General features: G+C 45.2%; 1 protein-coding gene across 5 annotated transcripts in view; it reads right to left on the reverse strand.

Annotated features, from left to right (window-relative positions):
* The window catches only part of LOC309707000 (NLR family CARD domain-containing protein 3-like), a 54,839-nt gene that overhangs the window by 14,067 nt on the left and 15,722 nt on the right, over positions 1–25,050 (reverse strand). For 2 of the 5 annotated variants that reach the window (XR_014276853.1, XM_082534070.1), the window contains exons 4-9: positions 17,751–17,798; positions 7,118–7,196; positions 6,739–6,961; positions 4,770–6,576; positions 2,831–3,004; positions 1,755–1,928 (exon numbers count right to left, since the gene is read on the reverse strand). Coding sequence is in view for 4 of the 5 variants with exons in the window: in XM_082534070.1 (XP_082390196.1) it covers positions 1,755–1,928; positions 2,831–3,004; positions 4,770–6,576; positions 6,739–6,961; positions 7,118–7,196; positions 17,751–17,798 (2,505 nt within the window). In the remaining variant the exon portion in view is untranslated. The remainder of the gene's footprint in view (positions 1–1,754; positions 1,929–2,830; positions 3,005–4,769; positions 6,577–6,738; positions 6,962–7,117; positions 7,197–17,750; positions 17,799–25,050) is intronic. The other 3 variants (XM_082534071.1, XM_082534072.1, XM_082534073.1) reach the window with 3 other exon arrangements.

Genomic DNA, 25,050 nt, shown 5'->3' on the forward strand with positions numbered 1-25,050 from the left:
TGAATGAAAAAGAATTGGATAAACTCATTTTTCTGAATAGAAATTTATAATAAACTCTGAGTCAATTACATTTAAATGGGTAATATTAGGGTTAGGGTATTAGGGTCACAATACTTTCATTTTAATTTTCACTTAATGTCATTCACAAAATATTTTAAAGATCACTACAATATTTGCAATGTAAAAGATATATAAAGTGATTCCATGGAAAGTACAATACCTTACAGTGTATACAAGTATGACTAGGTCATTGAATCAGTGTCTGTTGTGTGTCTCAAGTAAGTTGCCTGCAATGATATTTAAGGTGCAGCAGGGTCAGTATGGAGCAAAACAGCAACACTGTGTCGACACAGTATCGATACAGTTTGGAGAATGTGCTGAAACGCTTCACGAGGCCTCATCTACCCATCACTAGAAGTCACTGACATCAAGACAAGGACGCTCTTTACCATAAATGGAAGGTTTCACAGAAGGAAGAAGGCTAAGGACTGGTGAGCATCAGAACCACTGCCAAAACCCAATGTGTGCTCAATGAATACCTCAGGCAGCAGAAACCTAAGAACAAAAAGGAGCATGGAGAAGAACCATCATGGAAGGGCAGGCCTCCGCACGGTATGTACCACTAGCAGAGAGAGGAAGTGGATGACATCCAGAAATGCTTCCAGTGGTCAGACAAATCTGGTCTGAAAGATAGCACAAAGGCACCAATCTTGCCAGCACAGGAACAACTCTAAGGTGTAGATCAGCTCATTAGTCTCAGTGATGGTTGCTATTCAAATTGTCCAGAATGCTGCTTTCACATTATCTAGTACACAGGTGTCAAACTCCAGGCCTCGAGGGCCGCTGTCCTGCTTGTTTTCAAATTAACCTGCCTTTGTTGCTTCTTATTGGCAAAGCACACCTGATTCAGGTAATCAGCAGCAGGTAGGGCAGGGATATCTCAAAAACAAGCAGGATGCTGGCCCTTGAGGACTGGAGTTTGACACCCCTGAACTAGTGCATCTTCAGAGGGTACTTCACTTAAACTTTTTAACTGGCTACAGAGGGTCCAGGTTTCAAACTTCACCATGATCCTGTCATTTAGGTCAGCTACTCAACACTCAACACTCCTTCTGCATGGGTAATGATAGTATCTCCCTCCTGACCTGCCCCTTGCCATAGCATTTCTTCATCAATTTCTAGACGTAAGAGCAGTTCCTTCTTCCAAATGTTGGAGCACTGAGGTACTAGTTGTTTCGCCATCAGTCTGGATTCCTGGGTATGGACAATTCCATAGGTCCCAGATCCTATTTGGCTGGGGTTACTCGGTAGAAGAATTCCAACAGCGCCCTGTTCTCATCTCTTGCCCACTTGTGCCTTTTACTTCCAGAAGCTCATTAGTGTGTCCTGGTTGCTCAACACCTGATGCAGACCTTCTAATTTTTTGGGTGACGTCCGGGCCAGTAGTGCTTCAGTTTAGCCTAGGGACCCATACTGGAAATATATATTTCTGTAGGGTTCTTTGTCTGTTAAAGTTATTTTACTATCATTCAAGACTAAGGATTGTTATTTTATTGTCATTGTATTGTTAGGCAGGAAACAATAATAGTATTTGGCACCCACATTGTGTGCAATACATAAAAAAAAATTGCAAAATGCCAAAAACATTTGAAGATACACATAAAGAATAAAAAAATTGTCCAAAGGTAACGTCAGTTTGAAATAAAAAAGAACATTTCCAGCTGTTCCTCCTCTATTGAACATTCTTACCATACCTTAGAGTGTCCAGTCTCCAGCCTGGATTCTTTAGTCCAGCCGACAGCAACTTCATTCCTGAGTCTCCTGGATGATTGTAGCTCAGGTCCAGCTCTCGCAGATGTGAGGGGTTGGAGTTCAGAGCTGAGGCCAGATAATTACAGCCTTCCTCTGTGATCAGACAGCCTGACAAACTGCAGACACACAAAACAACAAGAAAAGTTATTTAACCCTTTAAGACCTACCATAGAACCAAGTCCTACAGGAATATAATGGGGTTTTTTTTCCTGCAAATGCAAATCTTGCAAAGCCATATGTGGAAGGAAACTGTGACCTGGGACAAGCTAAATGAATAAGATGTGAGTACAACTACTCAAGTTTCATATGCAAAAAAATAAAAAATAAATTGCGCTAGCTTATGCGGTTGCAATTTTACCGGGCTTTAAAAATAGTTGCGCAAAACGTAGCGTACCTGCTCCGACCGGCCTTAAAGTGTTAAAGTGGGTTTTTTTTTTCGTTTTTTCTTTTTTAAATATTCCAGCCTTTTCAGATACAGTGACATTCATTCTGTACATGCATTCACCTTAATTTAACAGTATCCAGTGTTGAAGGGGTCCTGATATGTAAAGGAAGTTTATTTCACAGTTTCTGTATGATGATTAAACAGATTGTGGTGTTAAGCCAGAATGTTAGAGCCAGAATGTTAGAGATTGTGTCAATGTTAACATTGACACATTCTCTTATGAGCAACAGTTTGTGAGAATGGGAGGACTCATTGCAAAGATCTTGCCTTTGCCATTGCCTGTTTCTGTTTCTGAAAGGGGCTGGGTCAACATCCAGTTGATTTAGAACTCTTGCACTTTAATTTAAAATCACAGGACTCAACCAAATGATTAGAAATTAAGCGACAGACAAAATGAAACTTGACATGTGAGACTAACATGAAAACATTAAAATGATAGATTATGTCATCTTTAGCGTTAAATAATGCCATTTTTGCATCATATCTGAAGTCTTACATTAGTAAGCCGTTTCAGACTCAAAAGAACAACGAACTGATTTTACATTGTTATAATTTTAAAAGACTGAAACTGACCTTAGTGTTTCCAATATACAGTTCAGACTGCTCACTCCAGCAGAGAGAACTTTCACTCCTGGATCCTGCAGGTTGTTGTTACTCAGATCAAGCTCTCGTAGATGACAGAATTGGGAGCTGAGAACTGAGGACAGAGCTTCACAGCTCCTCTCTGAAAGATTACACCAGTTCATCCTGAAGAAACATTGATATATGTAGTCACATAAAAGGAACTTTAATATTGTCTGGATAAGACAAGACAAAACGACTGGAAGTGTTGTGAAAACTTTTATAGTTAACTCTGTGGCAAACACAAAAAATTAAATTTACTCAACAACAATAATATGCATCTACATAAATGAAAAACAGTGAGGAGCTGGTAGATTTAATGATAGTAGTTCAGTATCAAGTGATGCAGGCATACACTACTGGTGGCCAATTTAGTAATTCTGTTGCTAGGCAACAGTAATCATAGATTAAAAACAATGCAGCAAATAAAAGGGGACAAATAATACTTCGTTATAACTCTCTTTTTGGTTTGTTGCTTTTATTCGGGGACTTCACAGTCCTTATGCTGGGGCTTCATGCACCCCATCATTATTATTATTATTTTCTTAACCTAACAGAAAAATGTTTTATCTCTTCCTTCTTCCTTTTCTTCCTTCTCTAAGGCTACTTTATCACCCCCTTTCTTATGATGGACCACTTTCAGGAAACATGCTTAAGTGCATTACTGAATAACATCATTTCTGGTTTTCTATTTGGAAATCGAAAATTGAACTTGACTTTGAGAAAAGAAGATAGTAAAGGAGGATCAGACTTCTGTTCTTATTTGTGAAGTGTTACTTGAGGTTCGTGGTGTTGACATCAGAATTTAGATGAGAGAGGAATGCTTCACTGAGGACAGTAATGTTTCTCAACCACAAACTTAAAGTACTTTAAAATGACTGAGCAAAGAAATAAACTGTCTTGACACATGCAATGTAGTGACTGTGATTTACTTCACCAACAGCTGTAGAGCCTGAGGATATGCAATCAACAGTAATGTTGATTATAACACAAAGGGCAAACTTAATTTTTTAACTCTCTGAGAGCTTAATCAGAGAGAGAGGAAAGTAATAGAATTTGTATAGTCAAATTCAACATGTTAACAGCAATGGCTCAATTCTTAACACTGGTTTACAACATGATAGACCAAGTGGGGTTTCACTATATGGAAATTCTGTGGTGTTTTTTGCGCTTCCTTGGTTTCTCTAAAAGGTGTTTTTTTTTTCTTCGAGACATAGACAAGGGTAGGGCTGAATATATGTGCGTAGAGCATCGTTGTAAAGGCCTGGAAGTCCCGAGGTCAAAATGGGAGACGCCCCGTAGGGTGGTGGAGAATGACCGAGCTAAGATCCTGTGGGACTTCCAGATACAGACAGGCAAAATGGTGATGGCTAACCTACTGGACATAGTTGTGGTAGATAAACGGAAGAAGACGGACGTAGTGATAGATGTAGTGTTTCGAATGACAGCAACATCAGGAAGAAGGAACACAAGAAGCATGAGAAATACCAAGGGCTCAGAGTAAAGCTCAAGAAAATGTGGAGAGTGAAGGTAACAGTGGTCCCAGTGGTAACTGGAGTGCTACGCGTAGTGACTCTCAAGCTAGGCGAGTCGCGCCAGAAGATCCCACGAGCAACATCAGAGATCTCTGCCAAAAAGAGTGCAGTCCTAGACACAGCTAAGATACTGCACAGGAACCTCAAGCTCCCATGGCTCTGGTAGAGGACCCGAGCTTGAAGGACAGACCAGTCGAGAAACTGAACAGACACTGTACCTTATTAAAAAAAAGAAAAAAGCTCTAGTTGCTGTTTTTCAAAAATACAGAAAACACCATCAACTAAGTTGCATTTAAAATAATAATAATAATAATAATAATAATAATAATGATAACATCCAAAACAAAATTCCTTACAGAGCTTTGTTGGAGGCTTTGACCACTGTTAGAAATTTCAAAAGAGCCTCCTCTGAAGCAGAATATTTCTTCAGGTCAAACACATCCAGATCTTCTTCTGATGACAGTAAGATGAAGACCAGAGCTGACCACTGAGCAGGAGACAGTTTATCTGTGGAGAGACTTCCTGATCTCAGGGACTGTTGGATCTCCTCCACTAGAGAACGATCATTTAGTTCATTCAAACAGTGGAGCAGATTGATGCTTTTCTCTGCAGACAGATTCTCACTGAGCTTCTTCTTGATGTACTGGATTGTTTTCTTGTTTTTATGTGAGCTACTTCCTATCTGTGCCAGTAGATCTTGTAGGAGAGTTTGATTTGTCTGCATTGAAAGACCCAGGAGGAAGCGTAGGAACAAGTCCAGTTGTCCATTTGGACTCTGTAAGGCCTTGTTCACAGCACTCTGGTGGAGATGTTTTAAGTTGTTTAAGTTCTTTTCAAATGATTTAGACTTCTGGGTTACAGTTTGAATTTCTTCGAGCAGATTGACTCCAGAGTTGATGAAGGTCAGATGGACATGAAGAGCAGCCAAAAACTCCTGAACACTCAGATGGATGAAGCAGAACACCTTGTCCTGGTACAGTCCTCTCTCCTCTTTAAAGATCTGTGTGAACACTCCTGAGTACACTGAGGCTGCTCTGATATCGATGCCACACTCTGTCAGGTCTGATTCATAGAAGATCAGGTTTCCTTTCTGCAGCTGATCAAAAGCCAGTTTTCCCAGAGACTCCATCATCTTCCTGCTCTCTGGACTCCAGTGTGGATCTGTCTCAGCTCCTCCATCATACTTGACCTTCTTCACTTTGGCCTGAACCACCAGGAAGTGGATGTACATCTCAGTCAAGGTCATGGGCAGCTCTCCTCTCTCCACAGTTTTCAACACATCCTCAAGAACTGTAGCAGTGATCCAGCAGAAGACTGGGATGTGACACATGATGTGGAGGCTTCGTGATGTCTTGATGTGGGAGATGATCCTGCTGGCCTGCTCCTCATCTCTGAATCTCTTCCTGAAGTACTCCTCCTTCTGTGGGTCAGTGAACCCTCTTACCTCTGTCACCATGCCAACACAGTCAAGAGGGATCTGATTGGCTGCTGCAGGTCGTGTGGTTATCCAGAGGCGAGCAGAGGGAAGCAGGTTCCCCCTGATGAGGTTTATCAGCAGCACATCCACTGAGGTGGACTTTCTAGGGTCAGTTAGGATTGTAGTTTTGTGGAAGTCCAGAGGAAGTCGACACTCATCCAGACCATCAAAGATGAACACAACCCGGAAGTCCTCAAAGCTGCGGAGTCCTGCTTTTTTAGTTTCAATAAAGAAGTGATGAACAAGTTCCACCAAGCTGAACTTTTCCTCTTTAAGCAAATTCAGTTCTCTGAAAGTGAATGGAAATATGAACTGGATGTCCTGGTTGGCTTTGTCTTCAGCCCAGTCAAGCACAAACTTCTGTGTTAAGACTGTTTTCCCAATGCCAGCCACTCCCTTTGTCAGCACTGTTCTGATTGGTTTATCTCTTCCAGGTGAGGCTCTAAAGATGTCTTCTTGTCTGATGGTTGTTTCTGGTCTGTCTGGTTTCCTGGATGCTGTTTCAATCTGTCTGACCTCATGTTCATCATTGACCTCTGCAGTCCCTCCCTCTGCGATGTAGAGCTCTGTGTAGATCTGATTCAGAAGGGTTGGGTTTCCTGCTTTAGTGATGCCCTCAAACACACACTGAAACTTCCTCTTTAGCTTGGACTTGACGTGACGCTGATAAACTGCAGCACAAAGTTCTAAGAAAAAAGAAAAAAAAGTAGAATATAAGTTCATGTGTTTCAAAATGCACATAATTTAAATACCCCAAGGATCGAATGAGAGCATGTTTGGTCCATGTTGAGGCATTAATAAATGTTCCACTTACACAACAGATTAAATTGTCAAATAAATTATCTTACTGCTTTGCAGACGCTCAGCAAGCTCATCCTGCTTCATCACCCTTAGGAAGTCCAGTGTGATCTTCAGAAGTGCCTCTCTGCTGTTCTTCCTCGTCTGTTCTTCTTCTTCTTCACCCCCCATCTCTCTCTGCTTCTCCAAACATTGGTGGTAATCTGGGCACACAACCTTCTGGATCATTTTCAACTCGTTCTTTACAAAAGTGATGATGTTCTCCTCCAGCAGCTGGAACAGAATATTATGAATGACCCAATCAGACTGAAATCATGGAGCCAAACATCAGATCTATGTTGGAAACACTGACAACCCACTATTCTACAAAGAGCAGCATGGAGATAATTGTTAACAGAATAGATTTAAAATAGATGTACATATAAAAACCTTAAATATGGAGTCCATGTCTGCTTGATGCTGTTTAATGGACTGAGTACTGGGAACCTCTGAGCTTTCCTGGTAAATTCTGTTGAGCAGGAAGACTAATTTCAAGAACACTGTAAATTCCCAGTAAGTGACATTTCAACAAAGACAATACTTTAGATAACTCCTTGTACTTTTAAATATTTATGAGTTATTTTGATTCCATTGAAAAATCAACAGCTTAGGTTTGTATTTTGCTTTAAATAAAATGCTTTCAGTTTCCTCAAGGCATTTGAACTTCAGAAAACTGAAGTTGTACTGTCATGTGAGTCAGTGTGAGTGTTTAAACCTTTAAAATACAATTCCAATCAAATGGTTAGACACACCTTTTCATTTAATTGTTTGTCTTTATTTTCATGACTATTTACATTGTAGATTCTCACTGAAGGAATCAAAACATGAATGAACACATATGAAATGATGTAGTAAACAAAACAGTGTGCTCAAATAACTCAAACCATATTTGAGATTTTTTACAATAGCCACCCTTTGCTTTGATTACTGCTTTGCACTTGGCATTCTCTGAATGAGCTTCATGATGTAGTCAGTTTAAATGGTTTTCCAGCAGTCTTGGAGGTGTTCTCAGAAAGGCTGAGCACCTGTTGGCCCTTTTTGCCTTCACTCGGTCCATCTCATCCAAACCTTCATCCCCACATGTAAGGGGGGTGCCCTTACATGTGGGGTCCCTCAAGGATCTATCCTGGGCCCAGTATTCTTTTCCCTTTACATGCTCCCATTAGGCTCTATTTTTAGAAAACATGGAATCTCATTTCACTGTTATGCCAATGATTCTCAAATTTACTTTTCTCTTAAAAAGATTGTGGTTTTTATTAGATTTTTGGAATGTAAATGACCAAAAAACTGAGATTGTACTATCTGGACCTTCTGACCCTCGCTTGTCTCTGAAGGTTGACCTTGTTTCCTCTGGAAAAGTCCAGAAATCGCTTTGCAAAGAATCTGGCAGTGCTCTTTGATAGTAGCTTTTCATTTGAGAAACAAATTAATTCTGTTGTAAAAGCCAGCTTCTTCCAGCTCAGGGCACAAGCAAAAACTAAGAACATTTTGTCATTTGCTGACTTCGAGAAAGTGATGCGTGCATTTCCTTCATCCAGGCTTGACTACTGCAATAGTCTTTATTTTGGTATCAGCCAGGCTCTGCTGTCTCGTCTTCAGCTAGTTCAGAATGCTGCAGCTATTCTTGACAGGCACTCGTAAACATGACGATATATCCCCAGTCTTGGCTCATTAACACTGGCTTCCAGTACATTGTAGAATTGATTTTACGATTTTATTGCTTGTTTTTAAATCTCTAAATGGATACACTCCGGCATACCTCTCTGATCTGTTCACTAAAAATACTCCTAATAGAGCTCTCAGGTCAGCTGATAAGTTGCTTCTAGTGGTCCCTAGAAGCAGGCTAAAAAACAGAGGAGATCAGGCCTTTGCGATTGCTGCACCCAATCTTTGGAACAGTCTGCCACTTGAAATGAGGATCTCTTCAACACTTGACATTTTTAAAAACCGTTTGAAAACAAATTTTTACTCTCTAGCTTTTTGTTTTGTTCTTTGTGTGTGTTTGGTCTACTTCTTACTTTTTAACTATGTACAGGACTTTGGTCAATCTGTGTTGCTTTTAAATGTGCTTATAAATAAATTGCTTGATTGATTGAAACCTTCTCGACTGGGTTAAGGTGAGGTGACTGTGGAGGCCATGCCATCTGGCAGAGTACTCCATCACTCTCATTCTTGGTCAAATAGCTGGTGGGAGCCATGCATGTAGAGACCGACCATGCGTTCACCTTTCTGTGTCTCACAAAGACGCGGAGGATGGAACCAAGGATCTAATATTTGGACTCATCAGACCATAGAGCCAAGAAATACCGTTCCTTGTATTTCTTGGCCCAAACAAATTTCTTTTTCCTGTTGCTTTTCCTTAGTCATGGTTTCTTAATAGCTATTTGACCATAAAGGTCTGATTTTTGCCATCTCCTCTAAAGAGCTGATGTAACAAAGGGCATCCATCACCCACCAGAAATGAGTCTGACTTATTGCTCGATATGAAGAAGAAGCTCTTGAAACGGTTCTATAAGGATCAAATGGCCCTTAGCAATGGGCCAGACACCCCATCCTCCCCAAGAACATCCCACATGACACTCCGAGGGACACGGTCAAATGCTTTCCTCAAAGTCCACAAAATACATGTTTACTTTTTGCGCAAACTTCAATGCACCCTCTAGTATCCTCAAGAGGGTAAAGGTCCAGTGTTCCACGACCACGATGAAAATGGCATTGTTCCCCCTGTATCCAAGGTTTGAGTAACAGATGAACCAGCACCCTGGCATAGACTTTCCCAGGGAGGCTGAGGAGTATGATACCACTACAATTGGAACACACCCTTCAGTCCCACTTGTTAAGGTTAACGGACAGCTATGGATATCCGTCGACAGCTATCGACCTCACTGAGCCATAGCCATAGCTACTGATTGGAAGGTTGGTGGTTCTATCCTGCATGCCAAATATCCTTGGGCCAGATACTAACCCCATGTTCATCGGAGTGTGAATGCGTGTCAGTGTTGGTTAGTTTGGACTTGTGTTTAGCAGTGCTTGTATGAGTGGGTGTGATTGGGGTGAATGAGGCTTATTGTATTGTACTCCGGGAGATTAGAAAAGCGCTATATATGTATCAGTCCATTTACCATTCATGTGCCGGCGCTTCCAAATCACCAATTTCACCAACACAGCTAACATAACTAACATAACACAGCAACAAGATGCAGCGACCCAGAGTCTCCATTTCATTTCAACATTTTAGTTGAAAGTGCAGACTTATGTTAAATAATACATTCACTGTGGTATTTACTGCGGGAACAAATGGTAAAAACTTTCTAAGGGCAGCGCTAGGTAATGTAAACAGTTTTTAAAGGTGAACTAAAGACGTAGAATCAAAAGTATCAAAAACGCCAAATTGTACCCCAGAGGGTTAAAGACGGGAACCACCACCCGAGTCTAGCAATCCAGAGGAATCGTCCTTTATCTCCACACAACATTGTAGATGCTTCAACCAAGACAGCCCTATGATATCCAGAGCCTTCAGGAACTCTGTGCGAACCTCATCCACCCCAGGAGCTCTGCCACCAAGGTGTTTTTTAACTGCCTCAGTGGCCTCATTTCCGTAGATAGATGAGTCATCGTGCCTGAGTGCAGCAGGTGGTTGTGAATGGTCCAATCTGGACTCAATCTCCCCACTCTCCCTCAGAATGCTGATGAAGCTCTGCAGGAGGTGTGTGTTGAAGATCTTGCAGACCAGGGCCTCTGCCAGGCGTTCGCAGCGCATCCTCACTATAAATTGAGTTATTTATCAGTGTTTTGCCTACATTATTTCACATATCTTGCTTGATGTATCTGATGTCTTCAATATGTATCTACAATGTAGAGGCCGGCCAGGGGAAAGGTGGCCATGGCGACAGAACAGATCCGGAGGCCGGCCGCTTGGAAGACGGCGGCGGCGATAGAACGGGTCCGGAGGCCGGCCGCGTGGAAGACGGCGGCGGCCATAGAACGGGTCCGGAGGCCGGCCGCGTGGAAGACGGCGGCGGCCACAGAGCGTCGGGCGTACCGGATGTAGTTTGGAGGGCACAAGACCAGACGAGGCAGGACCAGACGGTGGCGTGGCAGCCACAGGCGACGGAGCCGGACCAGGCGCTGGCGTGGCAGCCACAGGCGACGGAGCCGGACCAGGCGGTGGAGGAGGACGAGGAGGTGCTGGCCGGGCTGACCAGAGCCGCCAGCGGAGAAGAGGAATGGCTGGAGAGGTTCTCCTGAACCCCCAGCGGAAACGAGGAACGGCTGGAGAGGTTCTCCTGAATCCCCAGCGGAAACTGATGCAGAGCCAGCAGGTGCGGGGACCTCTAGCTCAGCGGACGCTAACTGTAGCGGCACAGGGCACGCAGTCGGCTTAGGATGCAACGGCTGGGGCTGTGCAGGGCAAACAGTCTGTCCAAAGTGTGTCAGCACCACGCAGTCCTCAGCTGGCGGAGAAAGCTCACAAAAGCTCCCAGCTGAGGTGGGCAGTGTCTGAACGGGTTGCTGAGCTATGAACTGAGCTGGTGACGGAGCTAATAACTGAGCTGATAACTGTGCTAGAGACTGAGCTGAAGACAAAATAGGAAACCAGGCTGATAACTGGGCTAATGACTGTGCTATCGATTGAAGTGCAAGTTGTAGTTGTGGTTGTAGTGATGGTGGGAAAGCAGGTAGTTGAGCCGGTGACTGAACAGGTGACTGACTCTTGGCTGCTCTCCTCCGAGGAACAGGAACGGGTGCTGGGCCTGGCCGAACACCAGCCATCCCCACCCGAGAAACAGATACGGGTGCAGGGACGAGCTGGGCTCTGGCTGCCTTTACCCTGGGGGCCGGTGTAGGTGCAGGAGCTAGTTGGACCTCTGCTGCTCCCACCCGAGGGACTGAGATGGGTGCAGGAGTCAGCAGGGTCACAGTAGACCTCACCCAGGGAACCGGAACTGGCGCAGCCATAGGCTGGGCGTGCATCAACCCCACCCGAGGGGCAGGTACGGGTGCTGGGATGAACGGCGCCTCTGCCAGTCTGGGGACAGAAGCAGGGACCAGCTGGACCTCAGCCACCCTCTCCCGAGGAACTGATACGGGAGCAAGGGAAAACCAGGCCCGCGCTGCCCTGGTTACAGGAACTGGAGGCGGAGAGCGAAGCACAGGAACAGTCACTGGGTGAACCAAGTTAGTGGAGCCAAACACAGTTTCAGTAAACAGAGACTTATGGTGGGCTGGTTCTAGCAACTCTGCTGTACTTAAGTTGTCCATGTCATAATTAGCAGTCTTAGAAAGAGTGAGTTTAGGAGCAGCCACAGGTACAGGAGAACTCACACAAGCAGCGTCTGGATAATCTGGATGTGAAACAACACTACACACAGTCGTACAGGATGTAGTCCGAGACGTAGTGCACACAGAGTCCATGAAACCTGGCCGAAAAGCATGGCACACAGAGTTAAACTGACATGACCGGGGAACAGAAAATTTAACCTGCGCAAACAGCTCTGCAGTGCTCAAACCAAAATCTTTTGCCAGTCTATGTATAGCAAGTGAAGCCTTGCAGCTCTTAACCTTAGCAGGCTTAGAATACATAGTTTCAGGGGGTATGTGTCTCTCAGTATGCACCGTTACATCTAGAGCTGATGATGCTAACGGTGTGTGGCTGAGCTCAGACTGGGAAACCTTAGAGTCTAAGGGCTGAGAAAAACAGTTCTGCGGGGCTACAATGCTGGTAGCAGTATGTAGATGAGTCTGGTGTGGAACAACAGTCCTAGGTTCAGCTATCTCTACAGGTGACACATTCATATCAGCTAAATCAAAGAAAATACTGTGAGCATTACAAGAATCAGAGGGCTCAAAAACACAAAGGTTACTAGCGAGAGCAACCGGTGAATGATCTGACACTGAGGTGCCTCACTGTACAGTGTCTCTGGAGTCCAAACAAAAGGTGACGGAATTAAAATGCTGGTATTAGCCTATTCGTTGTAGCAAGCTAGCCTTGTAACAGCCACTATGGTGTGGTGTCCCTTTAAGACACCCAAGTCCAACCAACTTAGACATTCACATTACTCACACTCTCATTACACATACATATAGGATCTTGGGGGTGGGCACGATACACGGAGTCCAAAGTACCATCAGGGTGTACACCCCACCCCTGGCATCGTTGCCCACCTCTCAATTTTAAATACACGTAGACATTGAGGGCTAGCAGGAGGGACCATGCGCTTACCTGCTGCTCTCTGGCAGGTAGCTCCAAGCCCTCCTGGGTTTTAAATGCACCTTAGAACACACATGCATCAACATTACAATGAGCGGGTGGAGGGAGGTTCGGAGTCTTCTCTCACCCCCGTTCTCTGCGACCTGCTGGAGCAGGGGGGCTAGGAGGAGGAGTTGGCCGTCCGACTGCGGTCTGGAGTGTGGAGCCTTCCTGCTGCTGCGGAGTCGGGGCGGTCTGCCTCCCCCCACCGCAGGGAAAAGGGAAACACCACCTGGGTCTGGGTGCAGTTCCCCCCTCCAGGGGCGGGGGCACCTAGACCCGGTTTGTAGAGTACGCTTGGGGAGTGTGATCGTGTGTACAACGTCTCTTTATGTCTGTCTCCACGTTGGTTGAGTGTGGAGTAAGTGCATATGAGAGCATGAGGGTGGGAATGGATGTTTGTATCTGTGTGTGCCTGTATGTCTGTGTCTATATGTCAGGTTGGGTGTCAGGCGCCACCTCTCTGGGGACATCTCAGGCCCTCCAAGGTTTGGAGGCCTATCTCCCCCTACCACCACTTCCCCTGCCAGTGGCGGACCCCCTCAGACATCGGTGCGTTGGTGGTTCTTTGTGTCCGGGGATGGGCGTCCAGGTACACACCGGCTCACTCCTTGGCGGCCGCTTATCGGGGCCTGGAGCCTGGGGCTCGCTCGGGCCACTTCGGAGGTGGGGTGCCCCCGGCCTCTCGGCCTGGGGCTCGGTCACTCAGGCGCAGCTGGCTGCCGGCGGAGCTCACGGGCGCGTCACTGCAACTCCCCCTGGCTTCTGCTCCGCGGCTGCTGAGTGAGCCCTCATCTGGGACTCTCCTCAGCTCTTTCCGGGACAGTGGCGCAGCTGCCCCTCTGTTGGTCTTCCTTGGTCTCTTGTGTTCTGGGGGCCTCTGGATGTCTGGAGTTTTGATCTCCTCCACACCTGCTTCACGCCCTGGAGGACGGGGCTGTGGCCCCCCCACACCCTCTAGCAGATTATTACATGAAGGAACCTTTTAAAAAAACAAAAAACAAGCGCGTCCATGCTCACAGGTGTACACACGGGTGATCACACCCACAAACTACACCCTTTTTGGCTCCTACCTCAAAGCACACTGTGTTCTGTTGATCTTATGTGCTGCACAATAATGTTTAACATTTAGTATTTACTGTCATATTCCCATATATCATTGTGATGTTGTTTATTCTATTACTCTTGTTCTCTTCTGCTTGCTTTCTTTTTTCTTTCTCAGCAGGTGATCCAGGTGATCGATATATGCATTTTTTTTTCTCTGCCTGTTCTGTTGGTTTTTGTCTTTTGCCCTTCTCCCCCGTCCCTCTTCTCAGCTGTTTCTCTTTCCCTCTTTCTTTCTCCCCTTCTTTCCCCCAGTCAAGTCTGTCCCGTATTCAGTAAGTGAAAATAAAATAAACAATAAAAGGTAAATCAAATGGACCATTACGGCAAGGCTGGGATGGTCGATTTGGTAAAGTAAATCCGTTGGGCATCTTTCTTCGCCTTTAGACAATAATTCTGATGGCAAAAGAGCCAAACGGGACAGGCAAAAAAAAAACAAAAAAAAACATCTTATCCTGCTGACCATGTATGGAAGCTGGTTAAGTCTGGCCTGTACCTTTGCTGTGTTCGGCTGGGGACAGCCTTTGTTTAACCCGGGGGGAATATGTAACAGCCACTATGGTGTGGTGTCCCTTTAAGACACCCAAGTCGAGGGTTGATGGTGTCATCAGTTTGTGTTACTGCTCTCTCTCTCTCTGGGATTATGAGGACACGTGTCTGCACGCTCGTGCTTAACGAGGGACGGATTTATGTTTTCTTCTCCAGACCTTTTTTTGTTTTTGTTTGCAATGCTTGGGTTGTATGAACGCTGGGCGTTATGTTGTTGAGCCGCAGCCGTACAGCCGGGCTTTTATATGGTTGTTGAAGAAGGCGTATTAAAGAACCACCGTGGATTACCGATACCAGCGTGGGTGTGTGCTCTTCCGACTAGCCTGCTAGGTGTTTTGCCACCTCCTCTCAACCACGCAACACAACCCAATGTTACAGCCTGAAGCTAATATTTGCTAAATTTAGGGATACCGTGTCTCTTTAGGAGTTGGAGACCGGTGTTTTAGGAGCAGCACAAGATCTCATCAACAGGCAGTGTTGGTGAGTAACGTAATACATGAACCGGCGTTACGTATTTAAAATACAAAATATGACTAAATGTATCCATTACAGTTACTGTTCAATAGGTGATATTGAAAATACAGTTAGTTTGTTGAAATAAATGGATTACATGGCGGTATTTTCCTGTTTCATATGTTAGGCTATTGTCTCTCTATTTTTGGTTATTCCACGCCGGTGGAAACCCAAAAAAAAAACACGCAATAAGAGGCTCTAAAAATTATTATACAAAAATGATTTAATATGAAGGCAATAGCAGAGTGTTACAGGCATCGCCCTAAACAATGTAGCCTCATGGGCAGTGTAGTCAATGCTGTAGGGAGAATGGACTGCCATAACCGTTGTGTGTCTGTGAGCGAGGGTGTCAGGGTTCCTGGGTCGTTGACCCGGTGATTTCAGTTTGTTCATGTTCAGTTTAGTTCACCACATTAATGTTCTCTCTTCCTGTTTTTTCCCCGTGTCAGCTTGTCTCCCATGTCATTAGTCAGATTATGTTCAGCCCTGTACTCACCTGTTTCCAATCATTGTCATCATTCAACCTGTGTATTTAAGTTCCTCGGTTTCACCAGTTCTCTGTCGTGTCATTGATGTTCTGTTGTCGTTTCCGCCTGCGTTCAGCCAGCCATTCAGTCTTTCAGTCAGTCCTTCAGTCAGTCGTCCAGCCAGCCAGCCATTTTCTCCCTTTGTTCTGTTCATCCACTCCTCATAATAAATCTTCACCTACCTGCGAGTCCTGCATTTGGGTTCCTTCTTCCTCGCCTCCACACAACGCCTGACAGAATGACACGACCCGTGCCACGAAGACACGAGTGGAACCCAGCAGACTCGGACCTCTACGAGCGGCAGGAGGCAGCGCTTTCCCGTTGGGCAGAGGAGCTCAGGGGAAAACAGCGGCTCTTCGCGGAGAGAGAGCACGTCTTCGAGGGGACTCGCCTGGCTCTGGGCGGGCCTCGGAGACGCCGCGTTCCCCCACCTGCTGCCTCACCTGCACGACCCAGGATTCTGTGGACTGGGAAGATTTGTTCTGCTCTGCTCCCCCAAAGACTGTAAATAGTGGTGGCAGAAGGACCAGCATAATCCCTGAAAAACTTAGCAGATTCACTCACCCAGTCGTTATTTCCACTCCTATCAGTCAGCCTACACCCACTCCAGTGCCAGCTCCCAGGAGGAGGGCAGCTGCGACCCAGTCTACCTCCACACCCGCTCCTGTTTCTCGGGTGGGGGTGACTGGTGTCCAGCCACCTCCCGTGCCTGTCCCAGCGCCCAGGCTGTGGGCAGCCAGAACCCAGCCTGACCCCCCTAGAGGCGAGGCAGAGCTAACCGGTTCAGCTGCTACTTCACCACTTCATCCACCTCCTGACCCAGCCTTTCACGCCCTCGCACTATCCCTAGTTAGATTAGCTGAACTGTCCCCTGCCCAGGCACCAGCCTTACTAGCCCAAGCTGTAATTTTATCTCCGTCACTAGCTCAGTCTGTAGCTCAGCCATGAGCCACACCAACCTCGGCTCCGTCGTCAGCCTCGCCTACCTCTGTTCATCCCTTAGCATCTCCACTCCAGTCAGTTCCCTCACCTGCTGTTCAGCTTTCAATTCAGTCAGTTCCCTCATCTGCTGCTCAGCTTCCAGCCCCGTCAGTTCACTCACCTGTAGCTCAGTCCGCTCCTGTCCAGTCACCAGTAGCTCAGTCCGCTCCTGTCCAGTCACCTGTAGCTCAGTCTGCTCCTGTCCAGTCAGTCCAGTCTGCTCCTGTCCCCCAGTCGCCCGTCCTCCAGCCTGTCCAGTCTGCCGCCCAGTGCCCTGTAGTCCAGTCGCCTCCTGTTTCCCAGTCACCTGTCCACCATCCCGTTCAGTTCCCGGACCTGCAGCCACAGCACCCAGAGCCAGCTGTGAGCTCTCCTGCTCCTCAGCCAGGGGTTTCCGCACCCGCTGGCCCGGCCGCTCCTCAGCCAGGGGTTTCCGCGCCCGCTGGCCCTGCCTGTCTCCAGCCAGAGGCTTCTGCGCCTACTGGCCCTGCCTGTCTCCAGCCAGAGGTTTCCGCGCCTACTGGCCCTAACTGTCTCCAGCCAGAGGCTTCTGCGCCTACTGGCCCTGCCTGTCTCCAGCCAGAGGCTTCCGCGCCTACTGGCCCTGCCTGTCTCCAGCCAGAGGCTTCCGCGCCGCCTGGTCCAGCCTCCGTGTCTTCGTCCACGCCTGGTCCGGCCTCCGTGTCTTTTTTTCTTTTGGCCGTCGAGTGCCGGCCTTTGAAGGGGGGGGTCCTGTCAGGGTTCCTGGGTCGTTGACCCGGTGATTTCAGTTTGTTCATGTTCAGTTTAGTTCACCACATTAATGTTCTCTCTTCCTGTTTTTTCCCCGTGTCAGCTTGTCTCCCATGTCATTAGTCAGATTATGTTCAGCCCTGTACTCACCTGTTTCCAATCATTGTCATCATTCAACCTGTGTATTTAAGTTCCTCGGTTTCACCAGTTCTCTGTTGTGTCATTGATGTTCTGTTGTCGTTTCCGCCTGCGTTCAGCCAGCCGGCCATTCAGTCTTTGAGTCAGTCCTTCAGTCAGTCGTCCAGCCAGCCAGCCATTTTCTCCCTTTGTTCTGTTCATCCACTCGTCATAATAAATCTTCACCTACCTGCGAGTCCTGCGTTTGGGTTCCTTCTTCCTCGCCTCCACACAACGCCTGACAGAGGGAAGGAGAAAAAGAAAATGTACGAGCTGTCACGAAGCAGAAACGGGAGCTGGAAGCATGTAAATATAATAATAACCACTGCAGCCAAAAAGAGTGCCTGACGAGCCCAGCTGTAAGTAAACTGTTAAGACTCGACTGTGCGACTCAACTCCTCCCCCTTTGTGAGTGTTGACGCTTCATCTCTTTGCTCTTTAAATGCTTTGCTTCTTTTATTGATTTTTATTGATTTTTATGCTGATTTTTTCCCTTTTTTCCATATGAGCTTACCTGCGATAGTTTCTGGACACTTATAGATCATTAGGATTAAAGTGTTCTAAGAACGATTAAAGTGACCAAGAAAGTAGACTTTGTGCACTATTATAAATCCTCAAGCGATAATCCCCCCTTGGACTGTCTTGGTGCAAAACCAAGACATAAATCATGTCTTCTGGAAGGGGGAGGACGTATCACAGGCAGGGCACAGCGAGCTGAAATCTCTGAAACCGACTGGCCTTCACTTCCTACGAGACAGAGAAGCTCTTCTACCCCTGTATACGAGAGGAAACAGGACTGGACAACCGTGTATAGGAAGGTTAACAACAAACCTCCAAAACAACTGAATGTGAAACTGCAGAACAGATTTGCTCCACTATCAAAGGACCCTGGATCTATATCGGACAACCATCCATCTAAAAGCAGCGAAGTAAAGTCCGAAAATCTTTTGAAAAGTAAAAGGCCACAGGAAAAGCTAAAAGCTAGGCCTGAAACTCTGATTGTGGGTGACTCTGCCGTAAAGGATGTACAAAGGATGTGCGGTAAGAACACTAAAGTCCTCTGCTTTCCTAACGATATGGTCAACAACCTGAAGGAGAGAATTCTTCAAATTGCAGATGAACATCTAACCGTGACAAACATTGTTCTGCATACAGGGTCAAACGATGTGTCCAAACAACAGTCGGAGGTTCTGAAACGGGACTTTACTGGATTATTAAATACTGTAAACTCTCTGAATGCAGCTGTATTCATCAGTGGACCTGTACCGCCGGTCAGAGGAGGAGACGAGAGATTCAGCAGGTTGTTTACACTGAATAAATGGCTCATATCAGCATGTGCTGACCACTCAGTGCATTTTATCAACAACTTTAATATTTTTTGGGAACGCAGGCATCTGTTTAAAGCAAATGGATTTAATTTTAACAAGTCAGGGGTGAAACTGTTCACCTCCAACTTGTTTTATTCCATACGTCATCCATCTGTGCTTGGTGCCAAGGCTGAGATAAACGAGGAGTTATCTCATAAAGAGGAACAAACAGTAGTCCAAGAACAGACAAAGCCCAGCAGAAACCTTGAGGAGGAGCTCCATCTGCCCCCACCCGGGAAGAGCCTCAGAAAGGAGAGACATCTGAGGCAAGAAGAGGGGTCCCTATTTGCCTCCAACTCTCTCAACAACACCAACGACCAGGACCAGGACCAGGGACCACGATCTTCCCCAGTCCCCCAAACCCCTGACAGGCCATCACCCCCATCACCCTCCTCCCCCTCCCTTTCTCCCTCCTCCCCACACCTGAAATTCACTGAGGAGATGATGGAGCGGGTCAATGCTGGGCTCAGATCTACCCCAGATTGTCCCCCATAAACCCCCCACCAGAGCAGCCAAAGGTTCGCCATCGAGCCCCACCCTCAACAGAGCAATCGAAGTCACATTGCCCAGCCTCGCCCCCCTTAGTTCCTCCTTACCACCTTCATGCTCTGTCTCCGCAGTCTGATGTGTGATGTGTGAAGGGTCCGGGCTGCGAGGATTATGGCAGTGGTGACTTTTCCCAGGAGAAGCTGGGACCCTGTTTACTAGAAGGTTTTAAAATTTCTGTACTTTTAGGTGACAGAAGGAGACATGTGGCCTGGTCAAAACACAGAGAGGTGCACTCTAAAAGATCCTTAAACATAGTAAACATACCTTGTGTGCCACAGACTGCTCCCAAACACGAGGGGACAAGTAATGCCTCTAAAACACTTAAGTTGGCTTTATTAAATGTTAGATCTCTAGCTGGGAAAACATTTTTAATTAATGATTTAATCACTGAGCACAGCCTTGATTTTATGTTTTTAACTGAAACTTGGTTGGACCAAAGTAACAGTGGAGCTGTTCTCATCGAGACGACCCCTCCTAACTACAGTTTTATCAGTGAGGTCAGGGCGAGCAGGAGAGGAGGAGGGGTTGCTGTCTTATTTAATGAATCATTTCAATGTAAGCAGCTATCTCCTGGAAGTTTTCAGTCTTTTGAATATGTGGCTTTACAGCTGAAGGCCCCATCCAAAGTTGTGTTTCTTAATGTTTACGCCTCCCAAATACTGCACAGACTTTTTTAATGACCTCAGTGAACTGCTGTCTGTGATCTGTGTTGATTTTGACTGTGTAATTATTGCTGGGGATTTTAACATTCATGTGGACAACCCTCAGGACAAAGGGACTAAAGACCTGAGTAACACTCTGGGCAACTTTGGGCTGACTCAGCATGTAACAGAGGCCACACATAATAGAGGACACACTCTTGACCTACTGATCTCCAAGGGCCTGAGCATTTCAAAGGTTACTGTGTCTGATGTGGGCGTGTCTGATCATTACTGTGTTTTCTTTGAAAGTAAAATCTCAGCCCACACAAATATATCAACAGCAGTGATCACAAAACGGTGTATAACTGAACACAGTAGTACAATTTTTAACCAGGTCTTCCCATTAACACCTGACCTGCCCAGAGGGTCAGTCAATGAGCTCGTCAATAGCTTCAATGCTAACATGTTAAATGTAATGGACACTATTGCTCCCATTAAGGTGAAGGTTATCTCTGGAAGGAAGAAGTCTCCATGGAGAAACTCCACACTAGTGAAAAATGAAAAAAGAGAGTGTAGGAAAGCTGAGCGCAGATGGAGAAAAACAAACCTCCAGGTTCATTATGACATCTATAAAGAGAAACTTCACAATTATAATTTACAACTGAGGAGTGCAAGAAGGTCCTACTTCTCTGACATCATCACTAAAAACAGCCATAATGCTCGGGTCTTATTTTCTACAGTTGACAGGCTAACAAACCCTCCTGTGTCAGTGGCAGCTGAACTTCATTCGACCATGGCCTGCAATGACTTTGCCAAATTCTTCACAGAAAAAATCCAAAAAAATAGACAAGCAATTGGTACATCAACAGCAGATCCAGGATATGTACTGTGTCCACCAAAAAACTGTTTAAACACCATGAAACAGTTTCAACCTATTAACAGCAAAGACCTGGAGGACATCTTAGGTCAACCGAACTCCTCCTCCTGCTGTTTAGATGTCCTGCCAACAAGTTTTTTCAAAAAGGTCTCAAAGACTTTAGAGTCAGACCTGTTACAGATCGTCAACTTTTCTTTATTATCAGGTGTGTTTCCAGAATCACTAAAAACTGCTGTAATCAAACCTATACTGAAAAAGGACAATCTTGACAAGACACAAATGAACAACTACAGGCCGATCTCAAATCTCCCATTTTTAAGTAAGATCATTGAAAAAGCAGTTTCTCAACAGCTCAGTTACTTCTTAAAACAGAATAATTGCTACGATGCCTTCCAGTCAGGTTTTAGACAGAACCACAGCACTGAAACCGCTCTGACCAAAGTGTTTAATGACATATGTCTGAATACAGACAGTGGAAAAATGTCAGTCCTAGTTTTACTGGATCTCAGTGCAGCATTTGATACAGTTGACCACAACATATTACTCAAACGACTAGAGAACTGGGCAGGTCTTTCAGGAACTGTACTAAACTGGTTCATAACATACTTAGAAAACAGGAAATACTTTGTATCAACAGGTAACTTCACATCTGAGCAGACAAGTATCACATGTGGAGTTCCCCAAGGTTCCATCTTGGGACCCCCTCTGTTTAACATTTACATGCTCCCACTGGCACAGATTATAAAGAACAACAAAATAAACTATCATAGCTATGCAGATGACACACAAATATATATCACAATGTCACCAGGAGACCAAGGCCCTGTACAGGCTCTTGGTAAATGCATTGAGGAAATTAATGACTGGTTGTGCCACAATTTTCTCCAGCTAAACAAAAACAAAACTGAAGTAATAGTCTTTGGCGCCAAAGAAAAACGATTACAGGTCACCAGAGAACTTCAATTTATACACCTAAAAACCACAAACCAGGCGAGAAATGTGGGTGTAGTGATGGATGCAGACCTAAACTTAGAAAAACACATTAAGACAATAACAAAATCAGCTTACTATCACCTCAAGAATATATCAAGGATAAAAGATCTGATGTCTCAACAGGACCTGGAAAAACTAGTCCATGCATTCATCTTTAGTAGGCTTGATTACTGTAACAGCATCTTTGCAGGTCTACCTAAAAAATCAGTCAGACAACTACAGCTCATTCAGAACTCTGCAGCTCGAGTCCTCACTAAGACCAAAAAAGTGGACCACATCAGTCCAGCTCTGAGGTCTTTACACTGGCTGCCTGTCCGTCAGAGGATAGACTTTAAAGTTCTGATGCTGGTCTATAAAGCTCTGAATGGTTTAGGACCAAATTACATCAGTGACCTCCTGACCCAGTATGAACCTTCCAGATCCCTCAGGTCATCTGGATCCGGTCTTTTATCAGTTCCCAGAGTCAGAACCAGACACGGAGAAGCTGCATTCAGCTTTTATGCTCCTTATATCTGGAACAAACTCCCAGAAAGCCTCAGATCAGCTGAAACACTCAGTTTATTTAAATCCAGGTTGAAGACTCACCTGTTCTCAGCTGCATTTGAATAAAGCACCAAATCCACACTTTTAAGCTTAAATTTCAAAACTTACATTTAACTACTGATTTTATCTACTGTTCTGATTTTATCTGTTTTGATTTTATATACTGTTTTGTTTGTTTGTTTGTTTGTTTGTTTGTTAATTAGTTAGTTAGTTTGTTTGCTTGTTCTAATCAATTTTAAATCATGCTTTTTATTTGTTTTTGTTTCTAATGTCTCTGTAAAGCACTTTGAATCACCTTGTTGTTGAATTGTGCTATACAAATAAACTTGCCTTGCCTTGCCTGTGTTCGTGTTTTCCTCCGAAACAATAAGTTCCGTTGGAGCAGCCTTTCAACGCCTCTCTCTGTCTCTCACTAGCAAAGTTGACCCAGACAACAAAGTCTGGTGATATAGAACTAAATCCTGGACCTAATTCAAACATCAGTGATTTGGTCTGGCTACAACTAATTAGCCTAGTTAGCCTATGGGCACAGCTGTCACTGCATTGCTTTCCACCTCAACTAACTGTGCTCCAAACACCGTCCCAGTTAGTAAGGCTACATCTGCAGCTAATAGCGTTTACGCCCCTGTTGTCCGGGCCTCCACTTCTGCTGTTTGGGTTACCACTTCAGCTGCTAGGGCCCCCGCCTCAGTTGCCTGGGTTTCTGCCTCAGCTGCCTGGATTTCCACTTCAGCTGCCTGGGCCTCCACCTCAGCTGCCTGGGTTTCCACCTCAGCTGCCTGGCTTTCCACCTCAGCTGCCTGGGTTTCAATCTCGGCTGCCTGGGCCTCCACCTCAGCTGCTTAGGCCTCCACCTCAGCTGCCTGGGCCTCCACCTCAGCCGCCTGGGCCTCCACCTCATCTGCCTGGGTTTCCACCTCAGCTGCCTGGGTTTCAATCTTGGCTGCCTGGGCCTACACCTCAGCTGCTCAGGCCTCCACCTAAGCTGCCTGGGCCTCCACCTCAGCTGCCTGGGCTTCCACCTCAGCTGCCTGGGCTTCCACCTTAGCTGCTCGGGCCTCCACCTCAGCTGCCTGGGCTTCCACCTTAGCTGCTCGGGCCTCCACCTCGGCTGCCTGGGTCGCCACCTCGGCTGCCTTAGCCCCCAACGCGGCTGCCTGGGCCCCCATCTCGGCTTCCTGGGCCCCCACCTGCTGTACCCAAACTACAGTCTCCGGTAAAGGGTTTCTCATCATTAAATGCTCATAGCATTGTCAACAAAAGGACAAGAAATCCTGCCTTTGAAAGTTACAGAGGAACAAAGATCTGCAAGACATATAATCAGACTAAAGTAATCTGGGACACTAAAAATAAACCAAAGGGGCTTCTATGTGGACACATTAACATTCGCAGTATGTTACCAAAGCATGAGCAACTGGAACATATTCTAAGCAATTCCAATATTTCCATTTTGTGAATTGAATCTTGGCTCACAAGTGCTTCTCCTGAGTTTGCGGTTGTCTTTCCAGAGTACACAGTATTCAGAAGGGATAGAATTGAAACAAGAGGAGGAGGAATACTTCTGTATGTAAAAAACACCTGGATTGCTCTTTACTTATTTCACCAATAGATGTCGAAATAGAACATATTTCTGTTAAAATCACTCTTTCTCCAGAAATGTCATTTACGTTGATCTGTTTATATCGCCCTCCTTCCGCAAAGAATATTTTTTATGAGCAACTACAGATATTACTTAAATATCATACTATAAATAATAAGTCTAATGAAATAATTGTAATGGGAGATCTTAATGTCAACTGGGACTGTGAAAAGGACAGAAAAACACTCAAGGACATAATGGAGACGTTGAACTTTACTCCACACATGAACAACCCACAAGAATAACGAGACACTCTGAAACTAAAATAGATCTGGTTTTCAGTAATAAGCCCGAGCGAATTATTAAATCTTATAATTTTATCACTGGTATTTCAGACCACAATTTTATATTATTTTCTAGAAAAATTATGAAATCACGGGTTAAGAATGACTTTCATAGTTCATCTAATAAGAGATCCTTTTATGAATTTATACCAAGAAGTCAGCGACAAAATGTAGCAGAAGCATTAGCATCAGTTAACTGGGAGCCTTTATTGTGTAGTGATGATCCACAATTCTGCAGCAGTCACTTCACTGACATTGTCAAGAATGTTATATCAACATACTCCATTAGAGGTCGACAAAAAATAAAGACAACATCTAATTTACCCTGGTGAAACAAAGAGTGCAAGAATCTAATGAAAACAAGAGATCAATTACTAAAGCAGTTCCTGAAAACAGGTCTAACTCTGGATAGACAGAGATTTACTTCAATGCGGAACAAAGTAACAAGAAGTTTGAGACAGGCCAAAGCAAAAATTTTTATAAATATAATTGAAAGAGCCAAAGGTAATGGTAAAAATGTCTGGCAAAACTTAAATAAATTACTTGGCCGTCATTCAAACAAAAGTAAAATTACAATTGAACTTTATGTAAATAACT

Source organism: Aulonocara stuartgranti, assembly GCF_965226115.1.
Source record: "Aulonocara stuartgranti genome assembly, chromosome: 5".
Classification (NCBI taxonomy): Eukaryota; Metazoa; Chordata; class Actinopteri; order Cichliformes; family Cichlidae; genus Aulonocara; species Aulonocara stuartgranti.